This window comes from Carassius auratus, chromosome 13 (genome assembly GCF_003368295.1).
Source record: "Carassius auratus strain Wakin chromosome 13, ASM336829v1, whole genome shotgun sequence".
Lineage (NCBI taxonomy): Eukaryota > Metazoa > Chordata > Actinopteri > Cypriniformes > Cyprinidae > Carassius > Carassius auratus.
Window position 1 is genome coordinate 14,536,243 of NC_039255.1, and position 19,977 is coordinate 14,556,219.

Genomic DNA, 19,977 nt, shown 5'->3' on the forward strand with positions numbered 1-19,977 from the left:
CGCTGGTTGAAAAGTAATTAACATAAAGTGTCTTTAACTTGAATCTTCGTAGATTACTTTTGGTTTTATACATAAATTTAAATATATGAATTCAAAATCTAAATTAAAACTGGGAAACTTCTGAAATGTTTTATTTTTTACATTTGGATTTTCACTTAAATTAAAAACAAAACCTGATACTTTTTCAGGATTTCAGGATGAATAGAAAGTCAGAAATAACAGCATTTATTATTTTGTACTTTTATTACTGTCTTTAATGGATTAAATTGATCAAAATAAAAAAGGATAGATGCTGATCCCAAACTTTTGAATGGCAGTGCACTATAATGTTAAATAATTATTATATTATGGATATTTTAAAAATTTTCACTTGAATTATTGTAATGGTAATGTCATTTGGAGAAAACTTACAAAATGGTTCTATTCATTAACACTAATTAGGCATAGTGAACTTACATTAAACTGTGCATTTAAATTTTTTATTTTCCAGGTTAATGTTTATTTCTTCTAATTTCTTCTTAAAGTTAAGTTTATTATGTACAAACATGAATTAATAGTATAAACAGTAGCACATATTTATATACCTTTAAATAAACTGTTGCTATACTTATGTTATACTATATTATTGGTTCAATATTTGTATAAATTTGTATAATCCATTTAAATGTATTTATATAAATGAACAGTTCTCAATGCAGATTAATAAATTGTTAAACATTTTTTATTGATTGTTAGTTCATGGTTCCTAGTACATAACTAAAGTCTGAAAGATCTGAGATGTATTGTAAAGAACTGCAGTGCTCGTATATAAGAGATGTATGATGTGTTTTTAAAACATAAACTGCATGTATGGAAACGTGTAGCCAAAACTTGCCCTTGCTCGTTGCCATGGCGTCTCTCCACCTCCCTTGCTTTATCACTCCATCTCTCCCCCCATGCATCCCTGCAGAAATGAGTGGGAGCCCCCTGACAAGAAAGTAGACACCAGGAAGTACCGCGCCGAGCCCAAGAGCATATTTGAGTACGAGCCAGGAAAGTCTTCAGTGCTGAAGCTGGAGAGACCGGTATGAAGCTCTTAACACATGCATGTTTGTTTACTGGTGATGGTTGTGCAGACCTGTGCATGCCTTTTGAAGCTGCAAGAGCTGTATACTGCTTGTTTCACTAAACAACGACAGCACACTCGCAGCTGTACGTCTTGGTAGTCTTAAGTGATCTCGGTTGGTGACTTGTTCTGGCCATCCTTTTCATGTTGTGATACATACTGTAGCATATATATCTTGTGTGTTGATGCACACACAGTGTCTTACAGTAACATTAGGAAGTAGGAGGACCCTTTACTCAGCTATGAAAAGATCATCAATGTAGTGTCCAGACTCAGTTAAGAATAGAGGCTCTTGCAGGGGCTTGTATGTGCCTGCAGTCTGGCCATCTTTCAATGATTCAATCTTGTTAGCATGAGTCATTCTGGGAGCTGCTACTATTACATAATGTCTTTCTGATGACATACCGCTGTAATAGGTTTTTAAAGAGAATTTATTCCTGCATTGACATTACTCTTGTCTTCAGTGTCACATGATGCTTGACATGATCCTTTTTCCTTTAAAAGGTGTAAAGGTTTCAATAGAAATCTTTTGTAACATCATAAATGTCACTATCGATCAATTGAATATGTATTTGCTGAATAATAATAAAATGTAAAAAAAAACTTTTGAACGATAGTGTAATGTTAAATTTAGCAATATTATTGTATTACAAATATTTTTTTAAGTAGAGAAAATATTTATTTTACAATCATCAATGCAAAAATAATGATATTCATAGCAGAAGAATACAATTATTTATTTAATATTTCTGAATATGTGTTTATTCCCCTTATTGCCCTTATTCTCTCTTGCTCTAATGGATCCCTTTCCTTATCAGGACTTTGCCTTTTATGAGATATTTATTTCCTATTTCCTGTTCCTTCGACTGCTGAGATCAACCAGATGTTCTTGAATTATAAGTCATCAAGCCGGAAACAAATCCAATCATGTTTCCTCCACTCTCTCAGCCTGGAGCCTTTCTTACCGTCTAAGATCATGACATTAAGAGATAATTCATGTAACATCATCATTCAGTCTCACTGTATATCCCATTCATATTCTGAATCTTCCTCTCTCTCTTTCTCTCTCTCTCTGTCTTTTTGTCCTCCTTTCCTTGTTGCCATATTTCTGTAGACTCAGAACATAAGTCCAGAAGATGTAGATTTAGAGAATGAGCCTTGGTATAGGTTCTTTTCTGAGATGGAGTTTGGCAAAGCGGTAAGTTGGCAGTATTAAAGTGACCCATTTATATATATAGAAAAATGCATGTCATCCCTAAATATTTTTGTCTGTCTGTTAGAACCATTCTTATGTCACTTCCTGTCTGCACTGATCATCCATATGTATGTTCCTTATCCAGCCCATTCTAGTTGATTGCATAGCAATAAAAAAACAATACAAAAGTAGAAATGGAAGAGTTCCTCTGAACGTGCTTCAGAAGCTGCATCAGAGATGCTGAAAGAAATGGTAAACGGTGCCATTTATAATAATGACATAAAATACAAATGCAACAAGGTTAAGCACAGGGGAAAGAGTTTGGCTCATGTTGAGTCTATCGTCTTTACCAATCTAGTTGCATCATCTACCTTTCTCATTATCATTCTTACCACATGAGGCAAGATCTTACACGGAGCTCCAGACCAAGGCTGAAATTTCTTCCATTTCCGAATAATTGCACCAGCAGTTGTCTCCTTCTCACCAAGCTTCTTGCTGATGGTCTTGTTGCCCATTCCAGCCTCGTGCAGATCTACAATCTTGTCTCTGACATCCTTTGACAGCTCTTTGGTCTTGACCATGGTGGTGGGAGATGTTGGAATGGAAGAAACAGATCGTCTGGACAGGTGTCTTAAACACCTAACAAGCTGACATTAGGAGTAATTCTTAAAGTGGCAGGACTAATCTGTGCTCCACATGGACACATAACAAACCTGTGGCAGCCAGAATTCAAATACCCAATCAAATACATATTTCACTTTATTTTCAATGTAAATAAATTCAATTTTCTGTGTGTTTTGGTTGGTATTCTGTCTCCATCCAATTAAAATAAACCTACTATAAAAATTACTGACCCTTCATTTCTTTGTAAGTGGGCAAATTTACAAAATCAGCAGGGGATCAAATAAATATTTCCCAACTGTAACTTTGGATAACTTTAAGTAAAGTGCATGTGTGCGGTCTTTAAGTTGGTCATTGGAGACTGCATGTGACCCAACCACGCCAAAGTCTAGTGACAAACACAGTCAGTCTGTCACCTACTGATCCTTTGTTTACCATCATGTGGAATGACAAATATGAACTGCACCAGGAGTCCATATCCATTACGTACTTGTTCAATTAGAGACAACATTCCTGTGTAGAAGATGTGCTTTGATAATAGCAGTGTATCAAAGAATGCAAGGAAACGGTTGTGTATAAAGTTATACTTTAATGAACACATAAGCCCCATTTGTTCACGTGGTTAAGTTGCACGGCTCCGCACTCACATTGTATGCTATTTATACAACAGAAAGTTGTAAATTTTCTTGAGTCATCTCCTGCACCTGTTTGGAAACTAGCACATGAAAATGAACAAACATACACTGTTCCACTAAACTAGCCCTAACAATCAGGGGAAAGGGATTAACATCCTAGGAAATACTGTGGTAAACATCTGCTGATCTTTATTATAACCTCTTTTTGAAAAGCAGCTAGGATCATGAGGCACATAAGCTAGAAAAACAAATACCATAAAAATACCATATGATTTAATTTAAAAATAGGTATATAAACATTGTTGAAAAAAAGAAGAAAACAACTTTAAGTTGCAGCTTTCAACACATTGTGGCTTGTGGCATTGTGGCACATCACCAAAAAAGTAAAATTCTGTCATCATATACTCACCCAAACCTGTATGATTTTATTTTATTTTATTTTGTTTTTTGTCAGAATTTTAATTTCTGGTTGAATTATGCCTTAAGCATAGATTCATTGTACATAATGGCCTACATCCTGAAATTTGAACCTGTGTATCCCTTATGTGACAAATGGGACATGTACTTCCAGATAAGACGATGGGAAATTCTCAATGAATACTATTTTAGCATTATTACTTCCTGAGATATAATTTTCTTTAAAGTGAAACACCTTATAAAAGAAATGCTATTTCAGTTGGCATTTCAAAAAACATAAGGCTTTGAAACAATATCCTCAGTGACATAGTGTCCACGCCACTTTCACCCACCATCTCCGTGGGTCATGTCAAAAATGTCAAGTGCTCAGGTTAAATCTCACTTCTCACAGTTCGGACTCTACTGCGGTGTTTGTTTGTGAGTCTGTTTCCTGTAAACTCAAGGGCCATTTACTAGTCATCCTCACAGTTAAGTATAAACAGAATCATATTATTAGTATGTCTACATGTTTTTTGTTTTTTATACCATACTACTGTAAGAATACTTCTTTTTGTGCTGTCAGATACACTATACAAGGCTTCCTGTACTCTATAATGCCAGAAACAGTGTTAATATGATACTTAATTGCATAATTTCACTTTCTTATCATGTCATCTCAACAGCTGCATCACACTAAGGTATTGTACTGGCTGTCACAAGTATTTAGATTAAGATGCGTGCCACTTCAGATAAGGCTTTCATGCATGCTTCCCGTTTGCTTATTCTTCGCATCTGTGCCAAGTCTTGTGCAAAAGCCTCTTGGGATGCTGAGCCGGCTGTTTTTTAGAGAGAAGCAAAGAATGGGTTGCTTTGCACACGTAATAGTGGGTTGTTATGTCACTGGGTGTTCCTCAGGAAACAAAACTTCTAGAACATGATGTTGCATAAATAGAGCAATATTTTCACACAAAGCCTGTATTTATTCGCAAAGGTTATTCGTGATCCTCTTTACCCCAGCAACCAATGGGATGAATAGCTGCAGTCAAGTGTTGAACTTTTCTACTGTTAGTCACAAGAGAGGGTCGTGGGGTGCTGGCACGCATGTGGCATGCCTCTAAAGGGACAGTGGTAGACTGGGATTGTGCAATCGTATTTGCAAACACCACTTGGCTTTTTTCTTCGGAGGTGTGCTGTCACAGTATTTTTACCATCTGTGACGTTCACTTGGGCTATAGGCTGCCCCAGCAAATGGCTCTCTCTTATCTGGCGTCAGGAGTTGCTGCGCGGCAATAACAGCTGCTCTCCTTATTGGCTTGACACACACAGTGCTGGGTAGATTACTTATAAATTGTAGTCTGTTACTGGTTACAAATTACCTGATTGTTGTCAGCAGTGTAAATCCATTATGTTACACATTTTAGATAATATAATACTACTTTTAATTTCTTTTTAGATTACTTTTGACCGAACTTGTTGATTACATAGATTTGAATAGAATCATTGTGTACCACATTATTTGTGGTGAAGTGCATTAAACTTGGAGTTGTGAATTTATGAAAAGCTAATTCATTAAATCATAAAAATGTAAACTTAAAAGAAAAACACATGTGTACATGCAAATGTGTTGTTAGATTATAATATTAAGAAAAATGAATTCTCGCAGGAGATTCGAGTAAATAGTTTAGCTTAAAGTAATATAAAAATATGTAATCATTAGAAGAAGTAATTGTAATCTGATTATAAGGATTTTAAGAAGTGTATTATCGAATTACAAGTACTGAATTTTTGGAATCTGATTCTGTAATGAGATTACATGTAATCATTTACTACCCAGCCCTGGATGCCTGTTATGTGAACTTCCTGTGATGTATCGCCCTGTGATTTTGTACAGCATGTTCGATCCAACACTCGTGATATTTTTAAGTATGTATGTAAATCTATTTGTGTGTGTGTCTGCCCATGTAATTTGGCCTGCTCCCCACCCCAGCTGGTTAATTGTCTCTGTGTCTGGCCGGCCAGTAATGATAGTGACTCCATAGAAGACAAAAGAGAGCTTCAGTGAGAGACAGCAGCTGATTGGTGGAAGCACTGACAGCCCCCTCCCAAAATGGGCGCCCTTGCTAATCCCACCCCTCGCTCCCAGTCGCTTGTTTTCCCCCCTAACTTGCATGCAGGCCAAAATACTTGCTTGCTTCTCCCCACTCGGCTTCGTCCGGAGGACCTAAGAGTTTCAGAGCTTTGGACACGGCAGACATTCACAAGCCCGACTGACTAATGCGCCTTCTCCCTTTCCAGCTGCCAGAGAGTCAAGCCTTTGGAGCTATCAATGACTTCTTTGTTTGGTTTGTTGCAGAGTGCCCCCTCTTTCAGCCCCTTGGAAACATCTTCTGACCTACAGCAATAGTAAGTCAATTTTTCTTTTTTCCTCTCACAAATGTTCCTCTCCCCCATTTTTTCACACCCTTATTGTATGTGGGTGTGTTTGTGTGTCTGTCTTGCTCTCCAGTCATCTATTCTCAGGCAGAGCTCTCACGGGGCTCTGGACATTTCCATCGTTTTCTTTTTCTTTTTCCTGAATGACCATTCGCAACACAGGCTGTATGTGTGATGTATATTTGTGTACATGTGTGCGTGCGTTCATGGAGAGAGCTTGTTGGAGGAGAGGCCATAGATAGTGTGATGATTTGTTTTGTGCTGAAACTAGTGTCTGAAAATAAAACCTGGCTTTCTTTTTAAGAGAGATAACCTTGTACATCCGCCCATTCAGTTAGAAGAAATCCCCCAATTCTTAATGTGCTGTCTGTGAAAGTGAAGTGTCATTTTAAAAATGTTACGTTATATTACCTTCACAACATGAATACTAAGTCTTTAAATTATATATTTGAACAAGATTTTAAAATGTTATTAATAACAAATTGAATCATACAGTTTATTTATTATTTTAAAATAAAATACAATATAATTTAAAAAGAAAACATTTAATGATTTACATTTATTCATTTAGCAGTGTTATCCAAAGTGACTTACTAATGAGTAATACAAAAAAACGATTGATCTTAAGGAGGCAATAACACAATAAGTGCAAATATTAAAATATTGTAGAATACGACAAGCTAGAACAAGGAGGTATGTAAAAAAAAAAAAAGCTTAAACATGGAATAAGAATTATTTTTTTTTATTTTGTTTATTTTGCTTATTTATTCCTTTATTAATTTTCTTTCTTTTATTTATATTTTTTTAAAGGTTAAAATTACAAAATTCTAAAAAAATGTTGATGTGCCTCTAGGTAGAACATTTTATTCTTAATGTGAATATGTGTTGGAAAAACATCTGAAGCATCATCTAAAGCATGCCCCCCCCCTCCCAAAAATAAATAAATCAATTTAATGTCATTTAAGCTTTCTTTAAAAAACATTCTTTAAATATAATTTGAACAGTAAATACACTATATTCATTATTAGTTAAAACAGTTTATAATTTTTCTTTGCTTACTTTGACAAAACTGTAACAGTAAAACATACAAATGAATGAATGAATATATCTTTTGTGGTCCTTTCATTTCTTTTAAGAATCTCTGGCACACGGTTTTAGCCAAACAGTCTTCTCTTTGGTGTGTGGATCTTTTTGATGTTTGGATGTGGAGTTTATTGTTTTATCAAAAGCCACATGGTTCAGTTAGAAACCAGGAGGCCAACTAGTGTTCAGCCAAAACACTTAAACTGAAAATATGCTCTCATGACTTGAAGACAGAGACAAACCCTGTGTAAGTGTAACCCTGAGAGAAACATAGTTCTGCTTTATGGATAACAGATCCTTGACAAGGAGCCGAAAAGCATGAAAATACTATACTCCACTTTATTAATGGTCAGATAAATCTGGTAAGACCATCTCTGCTCCAGCAGTTGTCTGGCAGCTGCTCAGGTTCCTGAGTTTGGAGCCAGTGGCGTCTGGAATGACGTGGGTTCACCTCACACTTCTGCAGCGGAAAGCACCCCATACATCCCCGGAGTGATGTCATTTATTGAGACTTTATTATATGTACAGTATGATGGAATATTTCATAAAGCGGGAGTCACAACAACAGTATCTTGTTCGCACACTTCATTTTTGTTGAATAATGGGTATTTTACTGTTTCCAACTATGAAGTAGGAAAGTATGCTAGGGCACTTAGGGGATTTTATTGTCATGTTGAGTAGTAACTGTTAATATGAGTGTCTCCAAAACAGAGCTGCCGATGTGTAAGACCATTGTCTGTGTATTTAAAATCCTTGTCATGGTTAAAATTCCCTCCCAAATCACTTAGCTGTGTCCCGTGTTGGTCTGTTGTGTTAACCTTGCTGAAAAAAAAAAAAAAAGGCTGTCAGGCTGGTCTGGTTTAGGGTTTTGAGCACTTGTGAGATGATCCGACTTTTAAACCAAATAAGACAATTACACACTTTTGTTTTCAAGCAGAGAATAGTGTTAATAAGGCCATTTTATTACTTTATTGCATATATTCAAGTGCCATATTTGATAAGTAAGCATGATATACTTACATTTTCCCTATTCAAACATGTCAAAATTATACAGAGTGACTACAGCTCATTATATGGGAAAGCCGGACACAAGACAAGTTATTAAAGGTGCGCACCTAAAAACTTTTGTATGGTTTATTGTAAGCACATACTGAATGATTAAATGCTAAGGTTCTAACTGCTACATGTGGAACGCTTCAAGGATGTTTTTTAAAGGATGCCACACAGGCCTCTGAGGAATGTTGTGATAAGGGCCAGAGCAGCTGGTGCTGTCTCATCTATATCAAAGAGCAAACACAGGCTGACTAAAACGTTCTCGGACTGTTTCAAATGGTTTGGCCTACATTACAAGTAAATCGAATATTTAAATTTTACATTTTTAAATATATGATTTTTTTCAAAAGTATGAGCAGGTTAGTAAAGTGCTGAAATAAATCCTCAATGTACAGTGTATTATATACAAAAATTTGTTTTATGTTTTATAGTATTTTTATTTCTGTATTTCATATTTTTTATGTCTGCTTTTAATACCAAGCATTTTCTTGTCATATACAGTAAACGTGGCACTAGCATTCTGTTCTATTCAGATGTGTCACATGAAGATGATGATTTATGTGAGTCGCAGCTTTATATCTCTATTTGTGCCCAGCTCAGCCTGTAAAGCAGGCAACGGTGAAGTGGAGAAGAAGGACAGCTTGTCTGCCAGTGGGCAGGCAGCTCCGGAATGTGACCGTCACATTTACAAGAGTGTCCTGGAGGGCGGCGACATCCCACTGCAGGGCCTGAGAGCGCTTAACAAGCGTCACCCCAGCACTTCTTCTAAAGGTAGGCTTCAAGGTTATTTTGTGTACGTTTATTGAGATTCAAAGGTTATTCAGGTTTGTAATGATTTTAATTTAAGGATTTATAATCAGAATCACACCACGTTATTGTAAAGCCGATCTATTTGTAGCCACTTTTCATTAGCATTTTCCACATTCCTGCCTTCACAATACCACACAAATAACAGCTCATTTGTCTTTCAGTGTATTCTTAAAGCTGGCCATTTTTCACAGTTGAAACATAACAGATGTCCAGTTTGACCTTTAGTCATTCTCTCCACACCGATCTGTTAGACAGAATGAGCTCATGAGGTCCGGCTCAGTTGGGTGTCCAACTACTTTAGAAGTGGGCCATATTGTGGAGCGCGAGGAAAGGGGGTGGACTTAGAGATTAATAGGTGGATCTGATGATTGACACTCGCCCTGGAGAGGAGATCGACTTGCAGCATGTTCAGGGGTGGTCTAGTACGAGGGGTCAGCTGTCAGAGTGAGGTCATGAATGGAATGCTAGCACATTTGACCCGAGGAAGGGCTGCTTGGGTCGGCAGGGGGGCGGAAAGGTAGAAGATGATGACTGTATCCGTTAATAGTTAACATGACCCACATGTTTAGACAGGGGCTAAGATCTTTTTTTAACTCGTTTCTGTCTGCCTTGAATTTTTAAGACAACATGTTTTGAATACAGAACATACAATGCTGTCGTATATCTTGTCGATGAGTCAAGTGTGACACTTTGTAAAAAAGTATATAGAGTATAAAGAAATTATTAAAGACAAAAAATTAATTACCCATTGAAACTATTAAGCTGTGGTGAGTTGTGAAGTTTGAATCTGGCTTGTAACATTTCCCTGTTCCCTCCTGCTTTTAAGATTAGATTAGATTAGATTCAACTTTATTGTCACTGCACATGTAGGTACAAGGCAACGAAAAAAGTATATAGAGTATAAAGTAATCATTACTATCAATTCTTCTCTGTTCCTGCTGGATTTTTGGCAATGTGCAGTAAATATATATTAAAATTCTGCCTGTGATTCCTGTGGATAGCAGTTTGTAACTACACAGCACACTTGAGGTTTCTTTGGTGAGAAATCCCAAGACTTGTGGAGCACTCTTGTAGCGTTTACATGAGTTTTTGACCACATTAGGAGTAAGTGCCTGTCTTGGAGCGGTTTGGGGGATCCTGTGATATGTCAAAGAGAAAATCATATTGGCACATTTGGACAAACCTTGACAAAAGGAAATAAATTATGCATTTGATTGGACTGAATAACTTAATGGAAGTCAGAACAGGAATAGAGTAAATGCTTGATACATTTTAGATGGTATTTCAATTCATTGGCAATTGTAAGCTAACAGAAATAGTAAACTTCATCATGCAGTAACCTGTCATGATACATACTTCATGGTTTTAGAGTTTAGAAAAATCACGGATGAATCAAATTTTGACAGTAATGCTTTTATCTATCAAGATGTCCTACCATATGGTAGGTTAGGTGTTAGTATTTGTTTCAGTGTTGCATGGACAGTCAGCCCTGTTATTGACATGACTGTTGAAATCTTTAGAATCAGCTATGGGACAGGGTTTGCAATTTACCGGTTTGGGGAAAAAATCATGCCATGTACTATCCCCAGGCTTTACATAATTATATTCAGAGTAGAACCTCCTTGAATGCTCTAGACTGGTTGTACTGACAAAATATTGTTTATTTGTTTATTTAGAAAGTAATGTGGCATTTCTTTCATTATTTGCCAGTTGTGTGATACTATTGTGTCTTTGCTTATTGCCAGTTGAATCTAATTCACTGTTTGTTCTGTTACCCTGCATGCCTGCCAGTGGATTATAAAAGTGGGAATGGCTGTATGATTTCATCCTGCTCTTCTGTAAATACTCACTCAGTTCATGCCACTAATTCACTAGCTTTTCAGTATAAGGCTAAAAAGTCCTTGTCCGCTGCCAAAGCCTGCATCCCTCAAATCCTTCCCTCTAAGTTTAAGCCCAAGCTATCGCCCTCTACTGATGAGAGCCTGGAAAGACGAACCGAGTCGACACAACAGCGGCCTAAGGCACACAGCTGTGAAGATCTGCATCAGGAGGCTTGTGGTTCATGCAATGGAGATACGACAGATGCCGATCACAGGTTAAATTCAGCTTGCAAGGGCAATGGTTCACCAGAGAGTAGGAACCTGCATAAAAATGGACCTGTTGTGGGATTTGTGAGGAGCACAGCTGAGTTCTCCACCCTCTATAGGAACATGCACAACATTCAGAGGCCGAGCTCCCTGGGCTCCAGCCCCCAAGGTAGTGTCCGTTGCCTGGCTTCCTTTTTTGAGAAGCCGGGGGACGACATTACCCTGGAGAGGACTGAGATCATCCCCCGGGATGCTGTCACGTTTCGGGTGATGGAGTTTGAGCGTATCATTCAGTGTTCGAACTCTGTGCCCACTCGTTCTGCCTCGATGCCCATACTCCCTAGTAACCCAAGTCCTTCCCACAGCCCTGGACCGACCTGCTACCTCCAGTCTGCTCTATCAGCTGAGACTCTACTCTTGCCAGGGCCTGCAAACACTGGGGACTGTCCAGCCATGAATACAGAGTCCCAGACCCCCAAAGAGGAAGCTTCTGTATTGTATGAGTGCCCAAACACCTCAAGAACTGACTTCCCTTTGGATCTCAATGAGGGCAAATCAGAAGAGAAAAACGGTTGCATTCATGCCAAAGAGACGCGCTCCGGCAGTACCTCAAAACCCACAGGTCACCATCACCACGAACACTTCCCCTTCCACACCAAACAAAGCAAGTGTAAAGGCACCTGCCCGGCTTCTTACACACGTTTCACTACAATTCTCAAGCACGAGCGCCAACAGGCCAACACCCAGCAGCTGGAGAAGAAGTGCACCCCCCCTAGGAACTTGCTTCTGATGGGACCAGCCCCTTTCTCTTTAAGGAGGTCCCTACACAGTCAACACGCCAAAAAGACTTGTGCACTCTCTGCCATGAAGCCCATGACCGGAGATCTCATCTCACCCAAGCTCAAGCCTTTGATTCCCCAGCGCCTGTCCTCTTTGGAGGTGCTGGAGAGGCTCAGTAATGGAGAGAGCTCTCCCTGTGAGGGGTGCAACTCGGATGACCTCATGGATGTGGAGGGCTCAGAAGCCAGTAAAGATCACTCTGAAGGTGGCTATAATGAGAGTGTCATGAGTGTCAGATTGTCCACACTCATGTTCAGGCATGACTATGTCTGTGATCACTCATCTTCCTCCAGGCTTTCTTTGTCCCGTCTGCTCCTCTGTCATCACCGAGTGACTTTACTTTTTCCATTTCTGCTGTGTGCCGATTTTGTGTGGTTTGTAACCAGATTGCCGTTATATCCATTTCTGTTGTGTAGTGTAAAAGTGTGTCATGTCATTTAAAAAAAAAAGTTTTAGTTTTTTAAAACTAAACTTGAGTCTGTTTTTACTCTGTTTCAACATCTGGACCATTTATTTTTATTTATTTTTTTAATTACATGTTTGTGTCTTAAGTTTTGATTGTCAAAACTGCATTATACATATTACACTATTCATTTTTGAAAAGAATGTCTGAATGTTATTTTTACCATCTTTTTTTTTTCTTGATGCATGCATCCTTTTATTTTGACATACCATGGCTTATGCTTATCCTGCAGATTTCAAAATATGTAGATGAATAAACTATTGCAATTTTAAACTGTAAGATGTGTAAGCCATTGAATGTTCATGCAATTTAGATATGTATTTTATTGACCTTTTTCTTGTGTTCTCTCCAGAGTGTCTGTATCATCCCCATTGACTCTTTCAAAGCTCTGTATAAATGAACATTTTAAAGATATGAAGTGTTGTGTAATACTTAAACCAGGACTGATTCAAATTATGGCACTTACTCTTTCTTTGTGTAATTTTGTTTACATGGCGACACAAAGTGATTCCTGTGGTTTTTCAAACAGAATCTGATTCCTCACATCCATTAAGCCAAGGAGATCATGGAGAAAACTCAGACGAGGCAGTCAAGAAACGCTATGGAGATAAAGAGGTGCAATTTGTCTCGACAATATCTGCCCACCACAAACAAATCATTTTCTTAATCAGTATCTTTGTTGGTTTCCATGAACAACGTGTAAACATCCTTAAAATAAGATTATTTTGTTTAATATTTAGAATTCTCTGCCCAATTTTGCCCACTGACAAAATTAATATATATATATATATATATATTATTATTTTATTTTATTTTTTTTTAACACATTTTATATTTTAGGGGTGTGTTATGGGTGATATTTTTACCTGGAAAATATGATAAAAATTAATTGTAAAAATTTAGTTTTAAGCTTTTATCTGTTTTGTCAGTGTTTAGGAATACATACTTCTGTATAAATATTGATAATGATGGATTTAAAGGACGCTTTATAGAGACCTGTTTTGCTGTTATATTATGTGGTAAATCTGTAATAGGCAAAAAGCCCTCTAAATGTGAATTAAATGACTGTTTCTGTTTAAAGAAAATTCTGGAAGAGCAGAGACGGTTAAGGCGAGAGCAGGAAGAGGCAGACACAGCTGCTCGGAGACATGCTGGGCTGGTTGTGACTCACCAACAGTTCATAACCAATGACCGCTTTGGCGACCTGCTGGTTATTAATGAGAAAGAGAAGAGAAAAACCATAGAGGTGACATATCTTCTATTTGATCCTATAAAGGATCTTGTTTGATGCTTCCTGTCTTTATATGTCACAAAGAGAGTTGCTGTGATTTGAATCGATGTAGTAATGTGATATAATGCTAACGGTCTCTTATTGTCTATAGAGGATTCCTGCTCTGGCACAATTTGACTTCAGGGCAGAAAGTTTAAAGTACGTGTCTTACTTTTCAGATCTATGGATGTTAATAAGATCATGAAGTGTTTGTTAATAATAGCATGTCAAATTTAGAATACTACATCAAAAATCACACCACGTTTTGCTTCACCTTTATTAGGGAACTACCATTTCAAAAGGGAGATGTTGTATACATCTACCGGCAGGTCGATCAGAACTGGTTTGAGGGAGAGCATCATGGGAGAGTTGGGATTTTTCCACGCAGCTATGTTGAGGTACATTTTCTTTATCCTTTAATCTTATGTTTTTTTATTTTATACAGTTTTCAAGTGTGCCATAACCTCTCTTTTGTTATGCTGTTTCTCCAGCTCTTGCCCCCTACAGAAAAGGCTCAGCCCAAAAAGAGCTCTCCTGTCCAGGTGTTGGAATATGGAGAGGCTATTGCTCGATTCAATTTCACTGGTGACACTGCTGTTGAAATGTCTTTCAGAAAGGTATTGTTTCAGCAATTTAATGAAGCTTACGCTTTAGTCTAAGGGCCGGCAACCTTAGCAAGAAGATCTAGAGAGATTAGTATTATATGTATATTTTATTTAGTTGTTTTGTTTAGAAAACTACCTTGTGGAGTAATCCTTCAATGTCATGCATTCTGTTATTATTTACTTATGAGCTGAATGTGAAGCCATAGATAATTGATTTTTTTTTTTTTCAAAAACGTATTGTTTTTTATACTGAAAATTAAGCCAGACATTCACAACAGATTTGTCACCAGCCAGCTGAATAAAATGCGCTGTACAGAGACTGCAGTGAATAGAAGCAATTCAGCAACAAGATAATTATATTTGAATGTTGGGTCACACATCTAGACATACAGTATGCATGTCAACAGCAGACTTTATTACAGGTAAATTAGTAATGTCAGAAAATGACTACTGAAATGCCAAAGAGCACACTGCACTCACACCATTTCAAGTGTGTGTGTGTGTGTGTGTGTGTGTGTGTTAATTGATGATGGTTTATATACATATACTCTTACCTTTCAGAAGTTTGGGGTCGGTAAGATTTAAAAAAATGTTTCTGAAAGAAAAATGTCTTATTGTTTAAACAGTTGTGCTGCTTAATATTTTTGTGAGGAAACTGTGATACATTATTTTCCCCATTTTTGATAAATAGAAAGTTCAAACGAACCGCATTTATTTGAAATATAAATCTTCTGTAAAACCATACGTCTTAACTGTCAATTTTGATCAAGTTTATGCATAAATAAATAAATATGTGTGTGTTGCCTATGTGATCTCCTCAGGAACTAATTCAAAATCTTTTGTCTGCCTGTAGGGGGAGCGTATCACACTGATTCGCAGAGTAGATGAGAACTGGTATGAAGGCAAAGTTTCTGGCACTAACCGGCAGGGTATCTTCCCTGTCACCTACATAGAGGTGCACAAGAGACCCCGAGTGAAACATGGAGTAGACTACCCCGATCCCCCTCTCAGCCAGTCACCCCATCGGAGCAATAATGCCTCTCCACAGGTAAAGACCTGACAAAATCCTTGGCCCTTCATTTTCTTTAAACTCGTGTGAATTGTTTTCATTTCCCATTCGTTTTTTTATTTATTATCTCATACAGTTGTTCTCACTGTTTCACCTCTCCATTTCCTCCTTCCTCTTTATTGTTTCCTCTCATTTCTCCTGACACCCGGCCTTGCCCTCCTAAAAGCCTATTCGTAATCGGCTCACCACCTCCCCTCTTCCTCTCCCGCGGTCTCCCCGCCGCTCCATCTCTCCTGAAGTCCACGCCATCTCCAATGAGTGGATTTCTCTCACTGTGGGTGGAGTCAGCAGCAGCCCCCCCACCGCACCCACTCCACCCCTCCCACCTCTGCCTAGCACTTCATACCGCTTGGGCGAATATCTGTCCCCTTCCATGTCAGCCAGTCCCGTGCCTCCCATCGATGGCAGCCCCTACTGCATCTCCCCCATGGCTTCTCCCTCCACATCCCCTTTACCCCCACCCTATCTGCCCCGCCCCTACTCGGCCACCCCGTTCCTCACCTTCACTCCGCCTCAAGGCGAGGACTTCCTTCTTTCTCCACCCTCTCCCCGCCTGTCCCGCAGCCTGAGTCCCTGTGGGGGTGCAGGGCTTGAGGGTTGGCTTACTGGGGGCAACAGGCTGGATCAGGAATTTCAGGAAAGGGATGGGGCTGAAATAGACAGGGCTGGCAGCCTCCGCAATGCTCCTTACAGCAGGAACAATAGCCCAGCAGAGGTATCTTCTGCATGGTGTGGTGTGTTTGTTAAAGTTGTCCATTATACGGTGCCTGAGCTCATGGGAGGTCACTTTTCCATTGGCACAAGTTGTAGATCTAACTTGTTGAAACAGGAAATTATATCTGACCCATCTGGTTATGCTAGTGAGGTTCAATCACACTTCTAAGGCTTCCACGCCACGAAAAAACACAGACGAAAAGGGACTATTGCATGAACCTCTAACATAATTAGCATGAAGCTCGGATGTTGATATTTTTTTGTTTGTTGCCTATTATGAAATCATGCATGTCTATTTCATTACTTATTTGGAGGCCTTTTTAAGCAAATACTGATATATGTGATGAATTGTGATTGATTTGATTAAGCATATAATGTAGTTAATCAGACAAAAAAATATTGATCGACAGCCCTGATTTATATTAATAATAGTTGGTTAATTTTGTGGAATTGTTTGAAGAATTCTTGAATTTTGTATCTGTGTTCAAAAGACAAATACTCTGCGGTACAGTTTGTGGGCATGACGATTTTTTTAATAAACATATACTTTTATTAAGCAAGGAGGTATTAAATTGATTTAAATTGCCAAGAAACTTTTAAATTGTTACAAAAGATTTCCATTTGAAATAAATGCTGCTTTGCCATTACAGGAATAAATACCATTTTAAAAGATAAGAAAATAGATAAAGATATTTTAAATTGTAATATATTTAACAGTTATTACCATTTTACAGTATTTATGATCATATTAATGCAGCCTTGGTGACTTAGTGACTAAAAAACACTAAAAAGTCTTACCGATTTGTAAATGTTAGTGTGTGAGCTACATACTTTAGAAATATAAGCTATTCTAAAGACCTTTTTCACTAGAGGGAGCACTCCAGCTTGATGTAATGCTGTTTCAATGTTTGATTGAAGTTTTATAGGAAATGTGGTGAGTCCTACTAAGTCACAGTTGTTTCCAGTCCCTTATGTGTTTAATGTACTGTAAGGTTGCACTGCAGTCCTCTGCAAATAATAAGGGACTGATCAAGCGGCAACCATACTGCTTTTTGTGCAAATTTCAAATTTGAATCCAAACCTGATGGATGAACATGAACCATTGTGCACATACACACACACACACACACACACACACACACACATGCATATGTTTTAAAAAATGAAAATCATTTAATTCACATTCTTTTTTTTTTCACAGCCATTTAGAAATGATGTAGAATATTATGGGCGATCTTCAAGAAGTCCTGTCATGCTGTTTGACATCCAAGACAGCAACATGAATGCCGATTCATTCACGGTAAATAAACTTTCATGAAGTTTTAATTACTTTTTAGATGGACATACAGCTCTACTTCTTTCTTGATGTTATCTATATTAATTGAATATGAATGATGAATGTTAATGTTTCATGTTCTGTTTTGATCGATCCTTATGAAACATCACAGTCAATCACAAGACTCATTTGAATGTTTTATTTGATTCGATATCTAATCCTGAAACTCACCCCTATAATGCACGACAAATCTCTGTACCCTGCAAGTCAGCCTGTCCTATATGATTGTGGCATATGTTTCGCTCCTTCCTCATGCACTCACTCTGTTGTCTTACTCTTCCATGCTTATCCTCTGGGACACTACCATCCTTTCTGGCTTTCCTGGTATTAATGGACATTCCCTTCTTTCTGCCCTGTTACCGTCTTCTCTAACCACACCGCCCCTTCCTCAAACTCATTTTTCCATCTGAATGACTGACCCCACTTCCTGGTTTGTGGCCACCTCTTGGGCCGACCCTCTTCCACCAATAGGAGGCAGTGTGTAATGAGATCATGAATATTGCAGAGACCTCAGTGAGGTACTGCAGCACTTTGTCACGGCCTATAGACTCCGCCCACCGACTCCTGCCTCCTCCCAGTAAACACTCTCTCATCATTTCCCAGCAACCCCTGTCCCAGAGCAGCAGTCCTGAGCCTGGACGCATGAGCTGTGGGGTGTAAGTATGATCTACCTCAGTGTGTTTCTGTGTAGATGCACCTTTAGTTTAAACTGACCTGCACCTTAAAAATGGGATGACCTTCAGGAATTCTCAAGACCACTGTTGGACCATATTTACAGATGGGTTATTATTGTTTTGAATTATGCTAAATATTAAAATATAGTGTTCAAGTCATACTTTTTGATCATGAAATGTATTTTATTTTTATTTTATTACTCCAATTTAAAGCAATAATAAAAGTATTAGTAGTAACCGCTTTGCAAATAAAAACTAAATGATGAACCCAAGTGATTTATTTTATAAACAACAAAGTTGTTTAATTTAAGAAATGAAGTAAGTTAAATTATATATAGTAGCCGTTCCAAAGTCTGGGGTCAGTAAAATCTTTTAAAAGAAGTCTCTTATGTAGAAAAGCCCCCAAGGGGCACAGAATAATAAAATCCAATAATAATAAAATAGGAGAAAAAACGTTCTCCTGTAAAATTACTGTGTTCCCCTGAGAAACTTTTCCTTCACTCACTAAAGCACTGAAATATAGTGTTTCCTTTTACCTCATATTATTTCTATCACAAGTTTTGCAAATTAACTGAAAATTTCCCAAGAGAATACAAAAGGTTTTTTGAGAGAATGCAAAAGCATAGAAATATAATTTTGCTCACCAAGGGTGCATTTATTTGTTAAAAAAAAAATCAGCATTGAACAGTAATATTGTGAAATATTATTACAATTTAATTCTAATAGTTTTAATATATATTCATATGTTATTTACTCCTGTGATGGCAAAACTGAATTTTTAGCATCATTCCTCCTGTCTTCAGTGTCACTTGATCCTTCAGAAATCCTTCTAATATGCTGATTTGATGCTCAAAAACTATTTATTTTTATCAGTGTTGAAAACAATTGTGCTGCTTATTATTTTTGTGAAAAAGTGATCAATTTTTTCAAGATTCATTGATGGTGAAAGCTCAAAAGAACACGATTTATTTGAAATAGAAGTCTTTTGTAATATTATAAACACTTTGAACAAAAGAGCTAATGACGACAAATTTATTTAGGCTTGTTTTAGGTAGATATCTGTTAAGCATTCATACAGTACACATAATTGTATTTCATATAACTGTGGAATGTCCTTTTTATGAGCTGTCTGAAGGCACATTGAACTGAAGTGTGCCATGTGACATATTATTATATATATATATATATGTGTTAGACAGACAAATCTATGTGCAGTGTTTTTAATGTAAGCCCATCGGCTATTTCTTTTTCAACTAAACTGAAAGGCTAAACAAGCCTTAACATTTGGTCAATAGAGTGATTTGTGCAGTAGTTTCCTATACCCTCTCTTTTCTTGTGTAATGGTGTGTTGTGTTCTGATGTAGATTCCAGGCTCTGTACAATTACAAGCCTCAGAATGATGATGAGTTGGAGCTGCAGGAAGGAGACCTGGTCAGTGTCATGGAGAGATGTGATGATGGCTGGTTTGTGGGTATGTGTCACTGATCATTGATCATTTGGCTCTCCGTAAAGTCATCTCTCCTGAATAAATCAAGTGTAACCAATATTATAGAGCTCTGTTGTTCTGGAGTTGTATGTTTTTTATTTT

At 37.7% G+C, this 19,977-nt stretch overlaps 1 protein-coding gene across 4 annotated transcripts in view; it reads left to right on the forward strand.

Moving 5' to 3' along the window:
• The window catches only part of LOC113112784 (sorbin and SH3 domain-containing protein 1-like), a 46,925-nt gene that overhangs the window by 24,251 nt on the left and 2,697 nt on the right, over positions 1–19,977 (forward strand). The window contains exons 12-26 of one of the 4 annotated variants that reach the window (XM_026278631.1): positions 950–1,064; positions 2,220–2,303; positions 6,306–6,355; positions 9,117–9,292; positions 11,123–12,463; positions 13,251–13,336; positions 13,803–13,967; positions 14,104–14,150; positions 14,275–14,389; positions 14,483–14,608; positions 15,450–15,644; positions 15,832–16,380; positions 17,581–17,679; positions 18,187–18,371; positions 19,754–19,860. In XM_026278631.1, coding sequence (XP_026134416.1) covers positions 950–1,064; positions 2,220–2,303; positions 6,306–6,355; positions 9,117–9,292; positions 11,123–12,463; positions 13,251–13,336; positions 13,803–13,967; positions 14,104–14,150; positions 14,275–14,389; positions 14,483–14,608; positions 15,450–15,644; positions 15,832–16,380; positions 17,581–17,679; positions 18,187–18,371; positions 19,754–19,860 — 3,440 coding nt within the window. The remainder of the gene's footprint in view (positions 1–949; positions 1,065–2,219; positions 2,304–6,305; positions 6,356–9,116; positions 9,293–11,122; positions 12,464–13,250; positions 13,337–13,802; positions 13,968–14,103; positions 14,151–14,274; positions 14,390–14,482; positions 14,609–15,449; positions 15,645–15,831; positions 16,381–17,580; positions 17,680–18,186; positions 18,372–19,753; positions 19,861–19,977) is intronic. The other 3 variants (XM_026278632.1, XM_026278633.1, XM_026278634.1) reach the window with 3 other exon arrangements.